The sequence below is a fragment of the Nomascus leucogenys genome, chromosome 6, assembly GCF_006542625.1.
Source record: "Nomascus leucogenys isolate Asia chromosome 6, Asia_NLE_v1, whole genome shotgun sequence".
NCBI classification, from domain to species: domain Eukaryota; kingdom Metazoa; phylum Chordata; class Mammalia; order Primates; family Hylobatidae; genus Nomascus; species Nomascus leucogenys.
Window position 1 is genome coordinate 13,445,421 of NC_044386.1, and position 22,336 is coordinate 13,467,756.

At 41.2% G+C, this 22,336-nt stretch overlaps 1 protein-coding gene across 5 annotated transcripts in view; it reads left to right on the plus strand.

Moving 5' to 3' along the window:
• Positions 1 to 22,336, plus strand: part of TRIO (trio Rho guanine nucleotide exchange factor) — a 363,663-nt gene that overhangs the window by 226,732 nt on the left and 114,595 nt on the right. For all 5 annotated transcript variants that reach the window (XR_004030403.1, XM_030813916.1, XM_030813917.1 and 2 more), the window contains exons 19-27: positions 3,262 to 3,376; positions 7,046 to 7,161; positions 10,086 to 10,208; positions 16,174 to 16,368; positions 16,468 to 16,583; positions 17,370 to 17,436; positions 18,033 to 18,142; positions 18,977 to 19,046; positions 19,647 to 19,736. Coding sequence is in view for 4 of the 5 variants with exons in the window: in XM_030813916.1 (XP_030669776.1) it covers positions 3,262 to 3,376; positions 7,046 to 7,161; positions 10,086 to 10,208; positions 16,174 to 16,368; positions 16,468 to 16,583; positions 17,370 to 17,436; positions 18,033 to 18,142; positions 18,977 to 19,046; positions 19,647 to 19,736 (1,002 nt within the window). In the remaining variant the exon portion in view is untranslated. The remainder of the gene's footprint in view (positions 1 to 3,261; positions 3,377 to 7,045; positions 7,162 to 10,085; positions 10,209 to 16,173; positions 16,369 to 16,467; positions 16,584 to 17,369; positions 17,437 to 18,032; positions 18,143 to 18,976; positions 19,047 to 19,646; positions 19,737 to 22,336) is intronic.

Consider the following 22,336-nt stretch of genomic DNA (forward strand, 5'->3'; position numbering starts at 1 on the left):
CCAGTGCGCCATGCGTTCAGTAGAACCTGTACGTCAAATGCTATACAACCATTGATTTTCACTTTCAGTGCAGTGTTCGATAAATTACATGGGATAGTCAACATGTGATTATAGAATAGGTTTTGTTTTAGATGATTTTGCCCAACTGCAGGCCAAGGTAACTGTATGCTTAAACCGAGCACATTTAAGGTAACTAGGCTAAGTTAAACTGTGATGTTGAGTAGATTAGATGCAATAAACTCATTTTTGACTTACGATTTTTTTAACTTACAATGGGTTTATCAGGGTAAATCAAGGAGCACCTGTAATCACAAGCCTTTTTGGATCCCTTTGTTCAACTAGAATTTTGTGGTGTTTGTGTATAGGATATTTAAGTACCTTTTTATTATGGGAATTTGAAGATATGTACAAAAGGAGAGAGAATGGATTCTCCTCCTATTTTACTCCTCACCCAGCTATACTGATTATCAATATATGGACATATATTCACCTTCAGTGGATTATTTAAAATTCTAGATATATCATTTTATTTGTGAATTTAAACATTAAATTCTTCCTTTCAGAAATACAAATAAAATACCATTATCGTATCTTTAAAATTAATAGTGATTCTTTAATATTATCTGAAATCCAGCATTGTTAAAAATTTTTTTGATTGTTCTGTAAATGTCTTTTTTTTTTTTTTTTTTTTTTTTTGAGACACAGTCTTGTCTTGTCACCCAAGCTGGAGTGCACTGGTGTGATCATAATTCACTGCAGCTTTAGACTCCTGGGCTTAAGTGATCATCCCACCTCCGCCCCCCTAGGAGCTAGGACTATAGGCACTTGCCACCACACCTGGCTAATTTTTGTGTTTTTTTGTAGTAATGGGGTCTCCTTATGTTGCCCGGGCTAGTCTCAAACTCCTGGGCTCAAGTGATTCTCCCACCTTGGCCTCCCAAAGTATTGGGATTACAGACGTGAGCCCCCACACCTGGCCTATAAATGTCTTTTTATACATGTTTTAATTAAGATTCAAACAGGATCCACATAATTGATTTGGTTGGGTATGTCTTTTGAATCACTTTTAATCTAAACAATACTCCCTTCTTTCATTACTATTTAATTAATTGAAGAAATAGGTTCCTCAGATTGAGGCATTTCCCCCATTCCAGATTGGTAATTACATCCTGTGGGGTCATTTAGCACCATCCACAATTTCTAGATTTTTGTTAGGTTGTGAGCCTTGATCAGAGCTGGTTTGAAAGTTGCGGGGGGGTGGGTGGAATGCGGGGGGAAGAAAGAGAGGCGGGGCTGTGAGAGAGAGAGAGTGTGCAAGCGAGCTTGGAAAACCTTGCCAGTGGTGCTTGTACTTCCTATGGGGTTACTCAGGAGACATATAATGTCTAGTTCTCTCTTTTGTCTCTGTGATTGGTAAGAAGATTGATCAGTGGTTCAAGTATGGTGAGTGCCGTTCATCCCTCTGTACTTCCCATCAGCCTTTCAGCTAATGGGGTTAGTACCCAGTGGTAATAACTGTTTTTTAGAAATTGCAAAATGGTGATACTCTAATTCTATCATTTCCTTTGGCCTCTGTTAGCTAGAATTATTCCCTCTCAGCTATTTGGTTATTCTAAAATAGAATTTGTCCAGAAAAGGCAGAGTAAATACTTTCTTGATCCTTTTTATTTGCCATTTTCAGGATAATGAATTGTTGCCATAGCAACTTCTACATATGACTTTCTGTTAGTATCATCATGGATTTAAATATATTTGGTGTGTTTCAAAGCAGTCACTGTCATGTATCTTTTAACACGCAGCTCATCCTATCCATAGGAGCCCTTTCAAGGCAGGTTGCTTAGCTATCCTCAGCCATCACCCTCGTAGTCTTCAGCATCTTCCTTGTTGTTTGGTTTGACAGTGTATTGGTCCATTCTCATGCTGCTATGAAGACATACCTGAGAATGGGTAATTTATAAAAGAAAGAGGTTTAGTTGACTCACAATTCCATAGGACAGGGGAGGCCTCAGAAAACTTACAGTCACTGCAGAAGGGGAAGCAAACACATCCTTCTTCACGTGGCGCGGGAAGGAGAAGAATGAGAGAAGTACAGGGTGAAGCAGGGAAAAGCCCCTCACAAAACCATCACATCTTGTGAGAGCTCACTTGCTGCACGAGAACAGCATGGGGACCACCCCCATGATTCAGTCACCTCCCACGAGGTTTCTCCCCCTGACATGTGGAGATTACAATTCGGATTACAATTCAAGATGACATTTGGGTGGGAACACAGAGCCAGGCCATATCAGACAACTTGAAATTTCACACGGATCAGTGGAGACTCATGATGTGTTTTTCTCTTAATTGAAAAAAAGATAGCCTCGCTCCATCTACTGAAAAAGTCTGGAAGCAGTGACCAACCTCAAAGCCCTGATCATCCCGAATGACTAGACTGTGGGCTCTAAATACCATTTAACACTAGAAGGAGATAGAGCTCCTTGAAGAAAAGATTAATTCCAGACCCAAAACAGGAAATGCACAAGATGTTTCCAATTCACATATAATTAAAGGTTTTTTCCTTACCTTCTTTGATTTTACGTTTGTATTCTTTTATCTAAAACCCTTATTTTAAAATATATGAATGAAATTGGTTTGGTTTATCCTGCTGCATAAACATAAACACATATTGTCAGTTACCACAATAACATCACATAACAAAGTTTCAACCAGGGTTGGCAAACTCTGAACTGAGGGCTAAGTTGGGCCACATTGATACAGTTTACCTGTCACCTGTGGCTGCTTTCATCTGTTGTTTGTTTGAGTTGTGACGGAGAAACAGACTATATGACCCCCCCAAAACTGAAAGTGTTTTCTGTCTACCCTATATAGAAATCCAGGCACAGCCCAGCTGAGTTCTGCAGCTCAAAGTCGCTCCTTAGGCCGTGATCCAGGGGCAGGCCAGGTGTGCAAACCTCTCTAGACTGGACAGAGACAGGGCTTCCCTTCCTCCGTGACCATAAGCCAGGGGCTGCCCTCTGTTTCCTGCCCCATGGGCCTCTCTATAGGGCAGAATGTAGCAGCAGGTGTCATCAGAGCGAGGGCTTCAGGAGAGAGAGATTTTTTTTTAATTGAATTAGGTTTTTTCCTATGCATTTTCTAAACCAGAAGGTGTCCAGATAAATGTTTTAGGTAAAGACATATGTTAGAGTCCGGTGATGTGTACTCCAAATACACATTTGTAGAAGTCAAATTAGCAACATGTTGCTCTCCGTTGTTTTTTAGGCTTGCACCCTTGCTCGGAGGAATGCAGATGTCTTCCTGAAATACCTGCATAGGAACAGTGTGAACATGCCAGGAATGGTGACGCACATCAAAGCTCCTGAACAGCAAGTGAAAAGTGAGTAGAGCTGGGAATCTCCAGGGGTGGCCCAGTGCATGCCTGGCAAGAGACAAAAGGAGCCTGCACAATGTGTTCTGAACTCTCAACTTCAGTTTCATTTTAAATGTCCGTTTCATGTTAATGAAGTCCTTACTAATGATCTTAGTTTAATAATAAAAAGATTAAACATTTATAGGCTGATATTATATTGAATAGGTTGATAATTTATTGAATAAGTTGAAGAATATAAACAGGGAGAAAATGCAAATTCAGGATGATGTTTACTGCCATTGGCTATTTTGTTAAAGTAAGTGAAAAGTAAATAGGGGGAAAGGGAAAACCAGAGTTATCTATAGGCAAAGTATTTTTAAAAGCTCAAGTAGAGAAAATAATCCCAATTTTATCACTATAAAGTATTATTAATTTTGTATATCTAAGGCATAGTTAATAAAAACAAATTGAAAAATAATAATCTATAGGTTATATCATTTGAATATAAAAACCTATAAAACCATGTTTGTGTGTATGTGCATATATGTAAGTGTTTAGAAAAAGGTCTGGGAAAACGTATACTGAATCGTAATAGGATTGATGTGGAAGGAAAATGGATAAAGAAACTAAGGCACAAGGAAGTAACTTTGATCAGGGCTGCACAGCCTGAGTTTGGTTTTATAGGAAAAAAATTGTGATAATCCGTTAGCAAATGATTCATCTCACACTTTCCAAAACAATAAGATTGGCAAAAACTTTCTACGTTACATTCTACTGTCTGCTCATCTGATTCATCTGTTAGTTGTCACAAAATAATTTTGTTACACCACTATAATTCTCTAAGTTCTATCAGTAAAACATATTTATTGATGGGCCTTTTCTTCTGGGAAAATGTGCAGCTCACAAAAGCAACCATTTTTCTGCATGAATAGGTCTTCTGGGCCAGCAAGTTATTTGCATTGATAATTGGTTTACTTGGCTCATTTCCTATAGAAATAAGTTCACCCATCTCTCAATATTGCTTTTATTTGTTGGTTGTGTCCTGTCTTTTCTGATTGAAGATCTTGTGGTCCTTTCTAGGTTGCGCTAGTTTGACACACGTTTGTGTGTGAGAGGGAGACTGTGTTTCGTTTATTCCCTCGTTAGATCTTCATTATGCCTTTGCTGTTGTATATCCTAATGTTGGATGCTGTGAAGAATTAAAACAGAAGTGTTCTGTTTCCCTCAGAGCCTACTTGGGGGTGAAAGGTTTATTTATGCTCGAATCAGTGCACTAAGTTCCTGTAAGAGTAATGGTGGCAGAAGAGACAGTATAACCCCAGGGCACAGGCAAGGAAGAGTCTCAGACCACGTGGTCAGAGGACCCCCAGGAGCTTGAGGAAGCCCCATATCCAAGAGGGCACTTAGCACTGTTGGCTGCTCACTTGCCCAAAATCAGTACTGGCTCAGGCAGAGACTGTGGAAATGAGAGACTAGAAAAAATGTGTTAGCTCGTATTCATTTTCATGTGCAGTATTTTCATGTAAGTGATAGCTTAATTTTTTAGCAGACTTCAGATTTCAAAGTTTTAATTTATTTCACTAAACTAGTTTACCTCTTCAGTGGAGTGAAAATAACAGCGTGACCACTGGTCCCTGGGGGATAGTTGGCAGTGTCTAAAGGCATTTTTTATTGTTATCAAAAATGATAACACCATATTGTCACCATAAGAATATGGTGGTATTAGGGTGATAATGGTAGAGATGGAGAAAAGTCAATAAATCTGGGGTTCATTTTGGAGGTAGTATTGAGAGAGTCTGTTGTTAGGCTGGATGTAAATGCTGCTCTTCTGTTCTTATCACAAAGTACAGCCTGCTAGGAACTCAGTAAGTGTTTGTGGAAAACTTCCTATATTAATGGTTTTCCAATACAGTAAAGTTACCAGGAGCCCTTTATTTGATTTGCAGTTTCAGTCTTGGGAATTTTTTTCTTAAGTTTTTTGTTTTTTCATAAACTTCTAGAGCAAAACAGACTTAGTGTCAAAAACTCAAAAAGTGTACAAATGTATATAAGTTACCTAATTCCTTAGCTACTGGTAACCACTGTCAAGACTTTTGTGCAACCTGTCTGTGCATATAAATGTAAATATGTGATATAAACATGTATATTTCACTCACCCATCCCACTTTAATTTGTTACAAAAATAGGACTATATTACCTTGCAACTTGCATCTTTCACTTAATAATATATCTTAGTCATCTTTCTATGTCAGAATTTAAAGATCTGCTGTTCTTTTTAATACCCAGTATAGCATTTCTGAAGTTAATTTGACCTGTCCCTCAATTGATGGGTCATTCATTGCTGCCCATTTTCCACTGTTCTAACCAGCGCTTCAGTGTTCCAACATCTTTGTACAAACAGTTTTGAATACTTGTGTGAGCACTGTTCATCTGAGAGATAGATTCCCAGTTCAAAGGTATGCATGCACCTTTTGAGTGTCATTCCCCGGGGTCATCATACTCAGTTTTTCTCCCTCCATAATAGAGGATCGTGATTACCTGTTCCCTTACTCTTTCCAACACTGGATCTTATCCGTCTGCCAGGAAAGCAGTGAAAGATGGTCTCATCCTTTGAGGTTAAATGTGTTCCTGTATATTTGGTGACTGTATTTTTTAAATTGTGAACTTCACATTTGTAGGCTTTGCTCATTCTTCTAAAGAATTGTTCATCATTTTTCTGTTGACTATTCTGTGTCATATGTTCCCAATTCTTAAAAATTTTTTGTCTGTGCACCAGTTTTTGGTGGTTCTTGTTTGGTTATGACATTTTAAATGTTTGTATAATGAGGGTTTTTTTTGTTTGTTTGTTTTGTTTTGCCTTTATAACTTCATGCTTCTCTGCTTCCCCACTTCATGTCCTTTCCTCTCCTAAGGGGTTATGGTTTTGTGTTTCTTTTTCTTTTCTTTTTTTTTGAGACAGAGTCTTGCCCTGTCGCCTAGGCTGGAGTGCAATGACGTGATCTTGGCTCACTGCAACCTCTGCCTCCCAGGTTCAAGCGAGTCTCCTGCCTCAGCCTCCCAAGTAGCTGGGACTATAGGCACCCACCACCACGCCCTGCTAATTTTTGTATTTTTAGTAGAGACAGAGTTTCGCTATGTTGGCCATGCTGGTCTCAGACTCCTGACCTCAGGTGATCCACCCGCCTGCCTCAGCCTCCCAAAGTACTGGGATTACAGGTGTGAGCCACCGTGCCTGGCCTGGTTTTTCTTTTAATCCACCCTTGTTGATTATTACTCCACCATTTTGATACAACCTTTAATCTGTATAAAACTCCATCTACACAAGGTTTTAATAGTCTTGAAAAAAATGCTGATTTTTTTTTCAGCCATTGTCGAATTGTATATTATAAAATCGTGCATTATGTCGAATTCATATTACAAAATACACATATCCCACGAATCCATCCAGCCAGAGGTATTATAGACTGACCTTAAATTTCCAGTGGTCTCTTTATCGTAAGATGATCGAATGGAGGTGAGAGTGAGAAGAGGTCTGGTCGACATGCTCACTGAGACAGGAAAGCAGAGTGATTCTTTATTTATCGTGCTGTCTTGCCATGGCATTTGCCTTAAAGTCTAAATAAAAATGAATGGAATTTTGTGGGTGTTTTAATTGATTGCAAGCACCAACATACATCATTTTCTTTTTCCTCTCAGATATCTTGAATGAGCTCTTCCAACGGGAGAACAGGGTATTGCATTATTGGACCATGAGGAAGAGACGGCTAGACCAGTGTCAGCAGTACGTGGTCTTTGAGAGGAGTGCCAAGCAGGTCAGTGCACACCTGGTGCCCAGCCTCCCCCCACACCCCCGTGCTCACACCTGTCTCCACAGAGAGGCTGAGCTTGACGTTTCCACCATCTTGAAAACCACTTTCTAATGACAAACAGTATAGCCTTCTAGTTAAGTTTGTTATAAAAAGAAAACCCCACAGCCTGGTAAAAGCATGTCACTCAGTGATTTTGACCCTCAGCAAGTGTGCCTTCCCCTACTGTCTTTACCTCATCTCTAAGACAGCAAAGTACAAGTAATAATGATGCGGATTATTTAAAAATTATTGGGGAATCTTGGTTCTGTACTTAGGTAAATACCATGGATTTTTTTTTTTTATATTGATGTATTTATATTTTCAAGACAAAGTTTTTATTTTTCCGATTAATCAAGTTAAAATTAGGTAGGAAATGTGACAGAATATCTTCCCTTTTTTCTTTTTCTGTTTTTTTGAGACAGAGTTTTGCTCTTGTTGCCTAGGCTGGAGTGCAATGGCACGGTCTCAGCTCACTGCAACCTCCATCTCCCAGGTTCAAGCAATTCTCCTGCCTCAACCTCCCAAGTAGCTGTGATTACAGGCGTCTACCACCACGCCTGAGTAATTTTTATATTTTTAGTGGAGATGAGGTTTCACCATGTTGGCCAGGCTGGTCTCAAACTCCTGACCTCAGGTGATCTGACCGCCTTGGCCTCCCAAAGTGCTGGGATTACAGGCATGAGCCACCGTACCTGGCCCAGAATTTCTAATAATTTAGTATAGTCAAAAAGTGTTGATGTATCAAGGGGGTACATTTGGAGTATCCCCTTCTTAAGTCATTTTGGGATGAAGTGCTTCTGCCTGTATCATCAGTCATGGAAGAAGATCATTTTATTGTAAAATCTGACCCCATCTTAAATATTAAGATTCCTGTCACTTCTGTTTTGCCTTAGCGATAGCTTAAGAATCCGTAAACTTTCATCCAGAATTTGGGGGGTCTGGAGGGAAGCACAGGGGAGAAGATGATTCCCCCAGTGTCTGTGTGTGGCCCGACCCTGGTCTGGGTGCCTTAAAGTCACCCAGGGCAATTCTGTGATGACAGTTGGTGTTGACCCACATTCTGACCATGACACGGACCCATCTTCTGAATCCAGCTTGCAGCCTCATATGCAGCTGATCCAGAGCAGGCATTGGATACATGCTTTTTAGCTGAAGAAAAATTAACTTTCTTAGCAGAGGTTTCCCACTTAAGGAACAGCTTTTGTTCCGTTTTGAAAAATGTAAGTCTCGAAGGACGCAGCCCGTGCTCAGAACGGCTCAGTTCCCAGAGTTGGATGAACTGGGTTCCTAGGCCGGGGATCTGGCGCCCCACCTTGGCCCTTCTCTCCTCCCAGGTGTAGCCAGCACGTTCCCAACAGCCAGGTGGCATGCAGTCGTGTTTGGTAAATTACACTCTCTTAACATTTTATTAAGACAGTTTAACCATATTTAAGATCATTGGAGGCCCGGTTGGATTTCTAATTAGAGATGGTTTCAGGTTCTTTTCTCACGTAACTATATTATCTCTCCATTGAAAGACAATCCCTCAGCTATAGAGAAGCACAATTGTACATATTTCTGTTGGCAGAGAAAGATAATGGAATGTATTGTTGCATTTTCCTAAAGTCTGCTTATTCACCGAAAATAAAAGCCTGAAGTGCGTGCTGTTGCAGGTGGTGCCCCGTCTGCCTTCCGGCCGTTCCGCTTCTGTTCACTGTCACAATATGCAGCGGATACCCAGTGCTTCCGCAGACCGGCCTCCAGGGCTCTCGCTGATCTTGCCTTGGTGCAGGCCCCTCCCACCTGCTGGCCACCCACCCCAGGCCTCGCTGCTCTCCTTCCTATCTCCCACTCTGGTCATTGCCTTTCTTGGCGCTCATTTGTGGCTTGTTCTCATCTCTCTTTCCTCTTCTGTCTCTTTCTGTGTGCTGTCTCCCAGCCCAGGCCTCCATTTCTGGTCTCCGGATTCATAAATCCCAGTTACATCCTTGACATCGCTCCACAGTGACTTTATGAAAAGCAGAACTGCACTCTCGGTTCCCTGTCTCCATGTCCCTCTTGTCTTACTTGTTGTTAGAAACGACTAGGTGTGGTGTACTCAGTTCCTTCTTCCCCGCACCCCGCCTCCTCCTTCGCTCCTTGTTCCTGCACCAGGTGCAGGAGGCGCAGACCTCTGGGTTTCTCAGCCCCGTCCTGTCCCGTCCCGTCCCGCTTCCCACTGCTGCCCTGGCCATGTCCCCTTGCCCCTCTGCTCCAGGGCGCTCCCCAGGGCGGCTGCCTCCCCTCTCTCTCCACTCTAGTCCTTTCCTGAAAAAGGCTCATAGTAGTGGTTTCTTTCATTGTACTTTTATTGTGCCTTTAGGTTCACGGTTACAAGAAACTCAAACTATTTTTTTTTTTTTTTTGTGGGAGTGTACATTAGTTCATTACGACAGTATGATGGTTCCTCAAGGATCTAGAACCAGAAATACCATTTGACCTAGCAATCCTATTATTGGGTATATACCCAAAGAATTATAAATCACTCTACTATAAACTCATGCACACGTATGTTTATTGCAACGCTATTCACAATAGCAAAGACTTGGAACCAACCCAAATGCCCATCAACAATAGACTGGATAAAGAAAATGTGACACATACACACCATGGAATACTAAGAAACTCAAACTTTTTATTGTTGCAACATAAGCGATACCATTATAACCATCTAGAATGTCCTTTTTAAAAATTTTGTAATTGTGATCAGACTTCAGTTTTATTTCAGAAACTTGTCTGTCTGGGAGGGAATGCTTCTCGATGCTGCCAGCCTTGGTTTGTGATTTGACCTTTAAATGAGGTGCTCGGGGCTTTGGGCTCCTCTCAGGAATGTTTAGCCCTCTGACTCCATTCATTCCTTCCCATTCCAGGCTTTGGAATGGATCCATGACAATGGCGAGTTCTACCTTTCCACGCACACCTCCACGGGCTCCAGTATACAGCACACCCAGGAGCTCCTGAAAGAGCACGAGGAGTTCCAGATAACTGCAAAGGTGGGTTCAGAGTGGACTTTGTATAGTGGCCTCTAAGTCGAAAGGGAGTCTTCAAAAATATCATAAAGAAATACCTCATGAGATTGGAGAAAAGAATGACCCAGTGGGCTGTTCCACATTAACTGGGGGATGCTTCCTCCTTCCGTTCACGTGTGTCCCTCCGTGTCCTCCACCTCCTCCCTTCATCTGTGTCCTTGTCCCTCTGATGTCTGTGAATACTGCCATCTCTCTCCTTTTCTTCCTTGTCCTTCCCATTATTCCCTTCTACACTTTCCTCTTCCTGTTTACTTCTCTAAGATGTTTTCCGAGGACTTGCTATTTTTGTGAAACATTATTTGGTGTCCCCAAGTTGACCTTTATGTATTTTCGGGGTGTTTCCTTTCCTACACCTGGGGGTGTTTCACCGTCTTTAGATGGTGAAAACTGTTACAGTCGTGTTGCTAACACTCAGTCCAGCCTGCAGTTGTCTGTGTTTTATGGTTGGCAGAGTCTTGTGTCATCACCTCTGTTAGTGCTTGTCCAGAGGTGTCTAAAACTTGAGGCATTTTCATTTTTCTCCTGAAAATAAAAATAAAATTATGAAATCAAGTTATCTTTATGGCATATGCCATATATGTGAGTAAATATGGCTTTTTGAGGAAAAATATAAGAATCTGCATATTGACCTGAATGTTGTCCCAATTAAGGCTTATACCTGTATAGGCTGAGTCCTTCCAAGAACTCACAACAGTTTTGAGACTCTTGTCAAGTCACCATTGCAACCTGTGGGGTTTTTGTTTTTCAAAGTCTGAATATACGTCCTTTGTAGTATTTTCTGAAGTGCCTCTATTGTTGATGACAGATTTTGAGTTTTTGGAAAAATCTGACAATTATTTCAAATGTATAAGAGTGGGAAATAAATTATAAGTGGGATAATATTTTTGGTTAAAAAGAAGTATATCTATAAAGTAGCAAGATTGGTTATCTCCTGTGGCCCCTACCCTGGCTTAAACATAACAGGAATTTTTCAATCATGTAGAGAGAGGACAGCTACTTTGTATTATGTTTATTTGTCCATGTTTATGTTTTCTGTTACTATTGCTGACTCCTCCTGCTCTTCTTTGCCACCCTCTGCTCCTGGTCCCCAAAGCTCTCTTTTCCCTCGGCCCTGACGTGCTGGGCTCTCTCCTTTTCCACGGCTCCTATCCTGGAGGCTCACACAGGCAAGCAGGGCTGCAGAGAGACCAGGCATGGGGGGCGCAGCAAGAAGACCCGGCCCAGGGTGGGGGTGTGGTGAGCACTGGGGGAGGGCAGGGTGCAGGACCACGGGACAGTAGCTGCCCCCAGAGACACAATGAGCACTAAGGAGGGCTGCCCCACCCTCCCCTGCAGGTAAGGATCATGGCTTTTCCACCTCCACATACACACCTGGCTGGACAGTTTTCACTTTTTGTTAATATTTAGATATTAAATAATAATTATGCACATTATATGATCTGTATTTAGGGGCGTGTGTGTGTCTGTGTGTGTGTTAGACATGGGATCTAGCTCTGTTACCCAGGCTGGAATGCAGTGGCACCATAATGGCTCAGTGCATCTTCAAACTTCTGAGCTCAAGGGATCCTCTTCAAACTCCTGAGCTCAAGGGAGGCTGAGGTGGGAGGATCGCTTGAGGCCAGGAGTTTGAGACCAGCTTGGGCAAGATGACAAGATCCTGTCTCTACAAAAAGAATTTTTTTTAATTAGTTGGGCGTGGTGGTGTGTGTGCCTAAACTCCCAAGCTATGTTTGCTTATTTGAATATTGTTTGATTATAAAGGTATTAAGAAAATGCCTAACATCGCATACCACACTGAAAGCTAGATTTAAGATTTGTCATCTTTCACCTCTGCTCCACTCTGCAGGCCATTGTGTATGGCCAGACGGCCTGCTCACTGCCCAGCTCCAGGTGCGGTGCATCGGGGATGTGATGTGCACTTGACTGTCTGGAACTGAGTAACATGGCGGCCTGCTCCACTAATAAAGTGTATATGAAAGAATTCTTCCATTCCTGAATATTCCTTTTCCTCAAGTTTGATGTGTGGTTATTGAAAGATTGGGCAATGATAGGCTTATTTTTGTTCTTGTATTTTATAAGAAATGTCTAAAATTGTGAGTGATATATGACCTTTCTGATCCTCAAATATATAAAACTGTTTCTTTTGTTGGGTTTATCGAATTGGTTCTACTAAGAGGAACTGGTAGATTTTGAAAAGAACTCCCCTCACCTTTCCTTTTCTTAGCAATCTTTTTCTTTGGTTTCTGACTGCCTTCCCCTTAATCAGAAAACACCTACTTTGGTGTTTGGAGATGTCCTTTGATTTTTCATCATGAGCTAAGGCTCCCTCACTTGCCTTCTGTCACCCGACCTTAGAATCTTCTAAGAAACCATTTTGCTTTTACCGTATAGAGAATTCTTAGCTCTGAAAGGAAAGTCTTTCAGCGCACTTGTTACGATGTTATAACATTTTTAGTGTTGATGGAAATGAAGCTGGAAGGCTAAACAAGAGTCTCCCATCACTGGCTCACTGAGACTCGGCTCGGTCCCTTTGCAGCTCTCAGTGCAGTCATTTCTCCACGGGTCTTGCCGGCACCACCTGCATCCAGGTTGTGGGTGTTTATTTAAGAGAGATTTCTGTCCTCACCCCAAACCTACTGACGTAGGCTCTCTTGGAGTGAGGCCTGCGGATAAGCATTCGAACAGCTCACCACGTGATTTTTGTACACACTGAGGTCCGGAAGCCCTTGCCTTACTGACGCCACAACCTTCTTCCCATAGGGCTTGCTGTGGTCCTAATCATCAACGTCCCCAGTGCCAAATGCCTTACTTTGTTAGAAAGTGTCTAACACCATTTAATTTCTGTCTAAGAACATGATGAACAAAGCTTTCTTGAGCTTGTGGACTTAAGACTTCAATTTGCTTTTATTTTTCTCCAGTTCCTCGATTATGCCTACAGATGAGGTTGTTCAGTTAAAATGTTTATGTGCTTTTTAAGCGCTGTAACAATCTCTAGAGATAACAAATAGAATAAGAATGAAAATCCTTATAATATCTCACTTTAAAAGATGTAAGAATTTTTTTTTTAATGATGTTTTCCAAGGTAAATGGCTTTGGAAAAAAAATTAGGTTGGATTTATATCTCACCTTGATACCGAGATAAATAGCAGAAGAAGATTTAAATACCAGCAGTGGTACCTAATAGTACCGGAAGAAATAACAGGATATTTTTTATATCCTCGTATGGAGAAATTTGTCTAAATGACACAAAATCCAAACCCATGAAAGAAAAGGTTAATAAATTCACCTACACAAAAAAATGTAAAACTTTACACAAGACAGTCCACCATAAGGAACATCTAAAGATAAAAATCAAATAGAGAAGATATATAGGCAGCTCATATCACAAAGGACTGATTTCCCAGTAAGAAGGAACTTTTACAAATCAATAAGGAAAAAAAAGACCAAGAAAATGGACAAAAGATATTAAACATATGTCATAGGAAGGAAATAAATGGCTTTCACCATGAGATCATCAACTTTACTTAATATAAGAAAAGCATACATCAAAACCACACTGAGTTCATTTCACCCAGTGGATTAGCCGAGATCAAAAAGGTGGACCCCATGCTGCGTGGACGAGGCTCCGTTGCTGGGGGAATGGAGCAGGGCAGCCCCTCAGAGGCCTCTGGCGGCATCTTCCTGCCCGCTCGCCCTCCTGCCTGCTCGCACTGCACTTCCTGTCTGCCCCAGCAGTTGCAGGTCTCACAATGTGTGTTACGGCAGCAGCACTCAGGCACGTGTCTTAACCACTGGTCATGCAACTGATTGATTTCTTGCATTGTTGCCGTGGCAGACAGAATTTGGAAACAACACAGAGACCTATTGATAGAGAGACGTTAACTTACGTGCATCCATACAGTTCACATCCATATAGTGAAATATTACCCAGCTCTAAACACAGGCGAAGGCTTTAGTTCTGATCAGGAGGGACAACTAGGATTTGTTCAGTAGAAAATGCTAATACAGAGCAGTGTTTGTTGTATGCAAGCACATGTGTAAGAAAGATGAGAGAGAAAAATACTATGTACATTTGTGCACTTGCTTGTACGTGCACATAAAATGTCTCTGAAGTGATGGCAAGAAGCTGGTAATTGGAACTGGTGACAGTGGAAGGTGGGGTGAGAAGAGTTTTTACTTTGTATCTTTTTTACCTTTGGAATTTTGAATCCTGTAAATGTATTTAAAAAATTACCGATGCAAGTAAAAATATATTGAGATATTTTTAAAGTTCTTAGGTTAGCAGATTTATGGTACTTAGTTTTTATCACACCATTCAGTTGCTCAATAATTCTCGTTTAATTTTGGCAAGCTGCATTATCTTTTTATCTTCACTTCTGTGTCCCCATCACTTAAAACACTCAATAGCTTTCTTAACCCCTTAAAGATAGACATACAGGTAGTTTACAATGCCTTCCACAGATGGCCCTTGTGGCAACGTAAGAGATGTTAGCGAAACAAGCAAAGATTTCTGGGCTGTGAAGGTGACGTTCTCACAGGAGAAGGACAGATGATGATTGTAAAAAATCACTTGCACCCTCTGTCAGAGGGCCATGCATGCTATGGGAAGCAGCAGAGCAGAAGAATAGGCAGGGAGGCAAGCTGTAGTTTAAGGGGGTCCAGGGAGGGCCCGCTAAGAGAGTGGCATTTATTTGAGTAGAGACGTGAAGGAGCCATAGGGGTATCTGGGGGAGTGGCTTTCCAGGCAGAAGCACCAGTGCAGAGGCCCCGAGGAGGGTGCTGGCCTGGAGGGGTGAGTTGGTGAGCCACAGCTGGGGGATGGGGTGCTGTTGGGTGGCTGGGGGCTGGCTGGAGTGTTGGGGTTATTTGTGTAGAGTCTGGAGGATCTTGACGGCTGACTTCACAGGTTACCCAGTGAATTATGTCTTAGAACTTTGATTTTACAAGCTAAGATCATTTATCTGGGTTTTGAACTCTGACCTTCTTTCTTGTGGGGATTTTTAAAGTCAGTTACCTGAGTATGTGTTAAAAAGATTTTCTAGTTAAAACTTAACGGAGAATAGCAGGTTCCATAGAAGAGAAGTAACTCACTTACTTGAAAACAGTATAACAAAGGAAGCCGAATAGTAATAACCATCGAAATGGGTGTGAAGAGAGAGAGCTGTTGAGAAATCAGATTGAGTGAGGTTGCCAAATGGTATATATAACTTGTTGTACGGTTGTCCGTGTATCTCTGTAAAAAATAATAAATTATGCTTAACTTAATGAAAGATCTTTTCTGTGTACATATAAAACAGGATAATTTTAGAGAGAGCTCTTAAAACAGGGAAACAAAATTTACAGTACCTCTATATAGATAATTTCCTGACTAGTGAATTTTCCTTCACATTTTCTAAGAATTAAAAAAGCAATCAGCATGATGCAGAGGAGCTTCATGAGGGATTTTGTTGAGTGCCTGCTGTGGGGACAGCCTTGGCCACACGTGCTTCAGGAAAACCAAAAGGTCAGATGGCTGCTTGCCCCGAAAGAGCCGTGGGTCCAGTTGGGTACAAAAAGTAAACGTGCATAGAGCGAGGAGCTGTCTTTGCTCAGCGGCTTTCAGGAGAGTAGTGGCGCTGTGAAGACCACGTTCTTCACATGCATTCCTTCATGCATCCATTCTACACGTTTTTACTAAGCACCTCCTAGATGAAGACGTTGCTGAAAAATAGTCTAAGTTTCTTCTTTGAGGTCATAAAAGTGCCATTCACTGTGGAAGAGCTAAGGAGAGATAGCTGGTCAGGAATCCAGGAGATGGAGTGGGTGGACCTGGGGCTTTGGTCTCAGTTTCTACCAGCGGCCAGTTTTCCTGTTCAGAGCTCAGAGTTGTTTCAGGTTTCTGGCAGTCGGGTTCATTTGCCACACAATACTTTCCTGTTGTTTTTTGCAGCAAACCAAAGAGAGAGTGAAGCTATTGATACAGCTGGCTGATGGCTTTTGTGAAAAAGGGCATGCCCATGCGGCAGAGATAAAAAAATGTGTTACTGCTGTGGATAAGAGGTACAGAGATTTCTCTCTGCGGATGGAGAAGTACAGGACCTCTTTGGAAAAAGCCCTGGGGATTTCTTCAGATTCCAACAAATCGGTAAATGGCCTTGTGCAAACTGAATAAATTATGGTCTTCTTCCTAACGCCCTCTCTGCTGATTTAATTAACTGAGTTCATTGGCTCTCTTTTTCCACAGAGTAAAAGTCTCCAGCTTGATATCATTCCAGCCAGTATCCCTGGCTCAGAGGTGAAACTTCGAGATGCTGCTCATGAACTTAACGAAGAGAAGCGGAAATCTGCCCGCAGGAAAGAGTAAGCCAGTCTTTCAGAATCTACCAGGATTCATTGGAAAAGTGAAGAGAATGTCATTTGGACAGACATGCTGCTGTGTGTGCTTTGAAGTCACATGGCACCCAGGCTTTGTGTTGCTCTGGGTGGACTTAGTTGTGTCAGCACAGACTTCACTGGGTTCACTGTCCTCTTATCACCTGGTTCAGAAACAGCATCTAGTTTTTATCTCTGTGCCTGTGTTTCATGTGGAGTTGATGAATTGTCATTGATAGATAGTGATACTAAGGAGAGGAAATTAATAGTTTTTATCACACCTAAAACAAATGTAGGTGTGTAAAAGTTGCCAGTTAGTGAACTCTGTATAAATAAAAAAGAGTGCTCTAATCCAGTGGTTCTCAGTTGGCAGTTTCGTCCCCCAGGGGCACTTGGCAATGCGAGGGGACACTTTGGTTGTCACAGTGGGGAGGGGGAGGGAGTGCTTTTGGCTTCTAGTGGGAAGCTGCTGAGCGCTCTCCGGTGCAGAGGACAGCCCCACAGCAGAGTTACCTGGCCCCAAATGTCCACAGTGCCAGGTTGAGAAACCCTGATCTGTCGGTACCTCAATAAAATGTGTGCAGAAATATTTTTTCCCCTTTGAATTAGCAGCTGGATACTGTTGTTCTGTCTATTTGTGATTTACCTCTCCAAAATGATCACTCTAAGACTAATACTTTTAGACCCACTCTTGTTATTTCATAAATCCATAAAAGTAGATAGTGAAGTAAGCTGCACCCTGACTGTACTCCTTGCTGTCTTCCTCTCTTGAAGGTTCATAATGGCTGAGCTCATTCAAACTGAAAAGGCTTATGTAAGAGACCTCCGGGAATGTATGGATGTAAGTAAGTTTTTTTTTGCTTGTTTATTTAGATTGAGCATAAGCTTGCTGTTTTATTCTTACCTGTTGGTAGTCCTTAGAATAATCACAATTTTTGTCATTTTTTAAAATGTAAAGTATGCTTCAGCAGCCGGTTTCGTGTTTCTGCACTTCTGTAGAGTTCTAGGTTTGTTTTTCACTCATTACAGAGATGATACAGCATTAATCCTCTCATTCTGTTTATCACATGATGGCCTGGCTGACATTCTGTTTGTATAGAATTGTACAGCAGCTTCAGAGAAATGTGCCTACTAATTATGACTGGCAACTAATACTCAGTGGTATCAGGAATATTGGTTGTACTTGTGGAGTAGGTTAATTCCAAAATTTGAAGCTGGGAATCATTTTACAGTTGAAAAGTGTAGGAACTCTTTTCAAGTATTAACAGCAACTGAGGGCCTTTTGTAGGAGGGTTTTTTATGTTTTGTAAAAGGATCAAGTCCTCAGTTATGCTTTCACTTATACATTAACTCTGTGTATTTACAGATGTCAGAAACAGCTGTTTCTTGAAAACGTGGTGTTTATTTTTGTCTAACCCCTGTTTCCCTCTCGGCCAGACCTACCTGTGGGAAATGACCAGTGGTGTGGAAGAGATTCCACCTGGCATTGTAAACAAAGAACTCATCATCTTCGGAAACATGCAGGAAATCTACGAATTTCATAATAAGTGAGTGGCTTTTTCTTTTGAAGCAGTTACTCTTGAAATCCACATGCTGAAGTTTCATCACGAGAAATGAACCATTCCCAGTGAATTAAGCAGATTTCAGTGATTTTGTTGCCATTTGAATGAAGCCTATCAGACTTTCTCCAAAAAGACTGACATTCTAGAAACTCTTGTAATACAGACTCAACTTTATGTTTGTACTTATCTTCTACAGAAATAAGATCAGGAAAACTATGGAAATATTTTCATAGGAAGCTTAATTTCTGTGAAGCCGAGCCGTCAAGTGCCCCTGTGAGTTACTTCTGAGGGTTGAGAGACAGTGGAGCCCCCTTGGGACTGCAGGCCTGTGCTGTTTGGTCTCTAATAGTAAGAGATAGGAACTGAAGAAGCAACAGAAGTGTATTCTGACCAAAATAAAATGCACTTTCCATTGGCCACAGGAGGTACATGATTCTCTTTTAATATTTTTAAAAGCAGTGGTGGCAGAAGCTCCTTTAGGTGGCCTGTGGTGAGATGATGCTGGGGTCAGCGAGAGCGCAGTCCCCTCACTCCTCAGCAGAAGGCAGAAAAGACCAAATGGGTTTTCAGCCAAATATTTACATCTCTAAAGTATATCCTTAGTGAACACACTAGCACTTTCCCAGAAATAAATTTGTTAGAAAGTGTTTGAAGGCTAAACTGGCTAGCTGTTTGAAAGTCACAATAACTTACTCTAGTTAAGAGCTACATGTTTTGTTCATTCCTTAGGGGGCACAGATTTCTCAATTTCTGGCATATCTCACTAGTAAAATGTTTTAAAATACCTTCATAATATGATACCATTTTTATTCTTTGCAGCATATTCCTAAAGGAGCTGGAAAAATATGAACAGTTGCCAGAGGATGTTGGACATTGTTTTGTTACTTGGGTAATGAAACCTCAACCGTTTGTTCTCTCCCAGCTATTAGGTGACGTTGAAGGAAGTTAGGAGGGATGGTCTTCATTTCCTTTAAGTCACTATCTTCTACTCATATCCATACTTGCAGAGAAATGACTTTACCTCAAAGAATTGCATACTTCAACTAATTGTTTTTGTGGAGTGAGTTTTTTTATTGGCCCTGTTGATGGTTTGAAATAGACTATTTAGTGTGCCAGGCGTCCGCCTGACCCTGGGGATTTGCTGATAGGTGAGTTCCCAGTCCTTCTGGGGGATCGTCAAGTCTAGAGGGGAGGCAGACAGGTGAACGTGCGGTCATGCTGTCCAAAGTCCACAGCCAGGTCTGCACGCGCCGCTATGGAAAGAGAGGACAGGTTCTCAGCCTGACGTGCCGGGGTCGGGGAGGCTACTGCAGCTGCATGCTGTCAGAACGATGTGTTTCTTATTTCAGTAGCTTTCTTTTTAAAATAGGGTGTCTTCAACTTGAGGCTTAAATTTCCATTATCCATACTGCTGCTTTTCTATATGAAAGTTTATCATGCGTTGACTTGTTATGGTTTAAATGAGATCTTTTTTTTTTTTGGCTTATAGGCAGACAAGTTTCAGATGTATGTCACATATTGCAAAAATAAGCCTGATTCTACTCAGCTAATATTGGAACATGCAGGGTCCTATTTTGACGTGAGTAATAGATTCCTAAAGAGACCATAATTTTCCAAGTTGTGTACATAAAATGTAGGATTACTCATAACTTTCATCTAATTGATAGTACAATATTTTCGTTTTTGTCTATCATGTTTATATTGGGCTATTCTTCTATTGTCTTCTGTTTTTAAAAGATCCTACACAAATACTGGAAGCCTTATATTCTGTAAGAAACTCAGATTGTAATATATAGATGTATGTTTGTGTGTGTGTATATATTATTATTTATATTCAATCATTTATAATGTCATTACTATTTATATTCAATACATTTTTTCACATGTAATATTGTACACAGAAGGTATAAACTATTAAGCTTCTTTTCCCCCTCAGTAAAACAAAAATAATTGTGAATCTTTATATTTTTCCTATTTTAATTTCATGATGTTATGGATTTTCAAAAACAACCTACCAGTAGAGTTTTACAAATAGTGCCATAACAACTAGGATAATTAGAAGGCTAACTAATTGTGTTCTCATTGGAGTAAACGTAGATACAGGTCATCTGTGTTTTGAAAGCTATTGCAGCAGATTATTCAGCACAAAAGGGATGGAGCTTTAGAACGTGATACACAGAGTGCTTTCTGGGTTTCCAGAACTTGGTCAAATATGTGCCAATACATTTTGATTGAAGGATAAGGTGCTATTGAATAGTGTGCATAGTTTGGTGCATAAGGTTGTGAGGATGTTGGACTTGTTTTCTGTCTTTACACTTGTGCGTGGACAGATGGGATCATCAGCTCTTATCTGAAAGTCTGGGGAAGTAGAATAAACTTTTCAGTTTCTATCTTTGAGATGAAGCCCTACCTGTAGATGACCCTATTTTAATTGTCATTCTCTTGACCATTACATTACACATTACACATCACTGCCTTTGTAAATAGGAAGCCTTCTCCCAGGCCAAAGTGGCCTTTTCTTTTTAATATTTCGCATGATTCTAGGTCTTTGCCATCAGACGAAATTCAGCACCTGTATATGGAGTTAGAAATATTTTAGTATTAAGTATTTCACTTAAACAGTGAGAGCACATAGCACATATAATGTTTGGAATCAAAGCCATTTTAGAAACCCTTAGGCCCCAGGAAAAGAAACTATCATCAGAGTGAACAGGCAACCTACGGAATGGAAGAAAATTTTTGCAATCTACTCATCTGACAAAGGGCTAATATCCAGAATCTACGATGAACTTAAACAAATTTACAAGAAAAAAAAACCCTCAAAAAGTGGGCGAAGGATATGAACAGACACTTCTCAAAAGAAGACATTTATGCAGCCAACAAACATATGAAAAACTCATCATCACTGGCCATTAGAGAAAGGCAAATCAGCCACAATGAGATACTATCTCACACCAGTTAGAATGGCGATCATTAAAAAATCAGGAAACAACAGATGCTGGTGAGGCTGTGGAGAAATAGGAATGTTTTACACTGTTGGTGGGAGTGTAAATTAGTTCAACCACTGTGGAAGACAGTGTGGCGATTCCTCAAGGATCTAGAACCAGAAATGCCATTTAACCCAGCAGTCCTGTTACTGGGTATATACCCAGAGGATTATAAATCATTCTACTATAAAGACACATGCACGTGCATGTTTATTGCAGCACTGTTCACAATAGCAAAGAGTTGGAACTAACCCAAATGCCCATCAATGATAGACTGGATAAAGAAAATGTGGCACGTATACACCATGGAATACTACGCAGTCATAAAAAAGGATGGGTTTGGGCCGGGCGTAGTGGCTCACGCCTGTAATCCCAGCACTTTGGGAGGCCAAGGCAGGTGGATCACGAGGTCAGGAGATCGAGACCATCCTGGCTAACACAGTGAAACCCCGTCTCTACTAAAAATACAAAAAAATTAGCCAGACGTGGTGGCGGGTGCCTGTATCCCAGCTACTTGGGAGGCTGAGGCAGGAGAATGGCGTGAACCCAGGAGGCGGAGCTTGCAGTGAGCCAAGATCGCGCCACTGCCCTCCAGCCTGGGTGACAGAGCGAGACTCCGTCTCAAAAAGAAAAAAAAGAAGGATGGGTTCATGTCCTTTGCAGGGACATGGATGAAGCTGGAAACCATCATTCTCAGCAAACTAACTCAACAGAAAACCAAACACCACATGTTCTTACTCAAAAGTGGGAGTTGAATAATGAGAATACATTACACAGGGAGGGGAACATCATACACTGGGGTCTGGGGGGGTGGGGGTCTAGGAGAGGAGTAGCATTAGGAGAAATACCTAATGTATATGACGGGTTGATGGGTGCAGCAAAACACCATGGCACGTGTACACCTATGTAAGAAACCTGCATGTTCTGCACCTGTATCCCAGAACTTAAAAAGAAACCCTTATGCCCTAAAACATATCTTCAAGAATAAGAGAAATCATGCCTGAGAGATTTCACAATTTATATGCTTTCAGTATTCATTGTACAGTTGGTTTATTTTTTTTAGAGGCTTTCTGCTACAGCTTCCTCTGTTCTCTAGGCTATCTGATAACCTTTGATTATGCTTCTTACCAGTACGTTATTGAACATCTGTATGGGGCTCATTTAACTCTAAGCTCTGTCCTAGGTGCTAGCG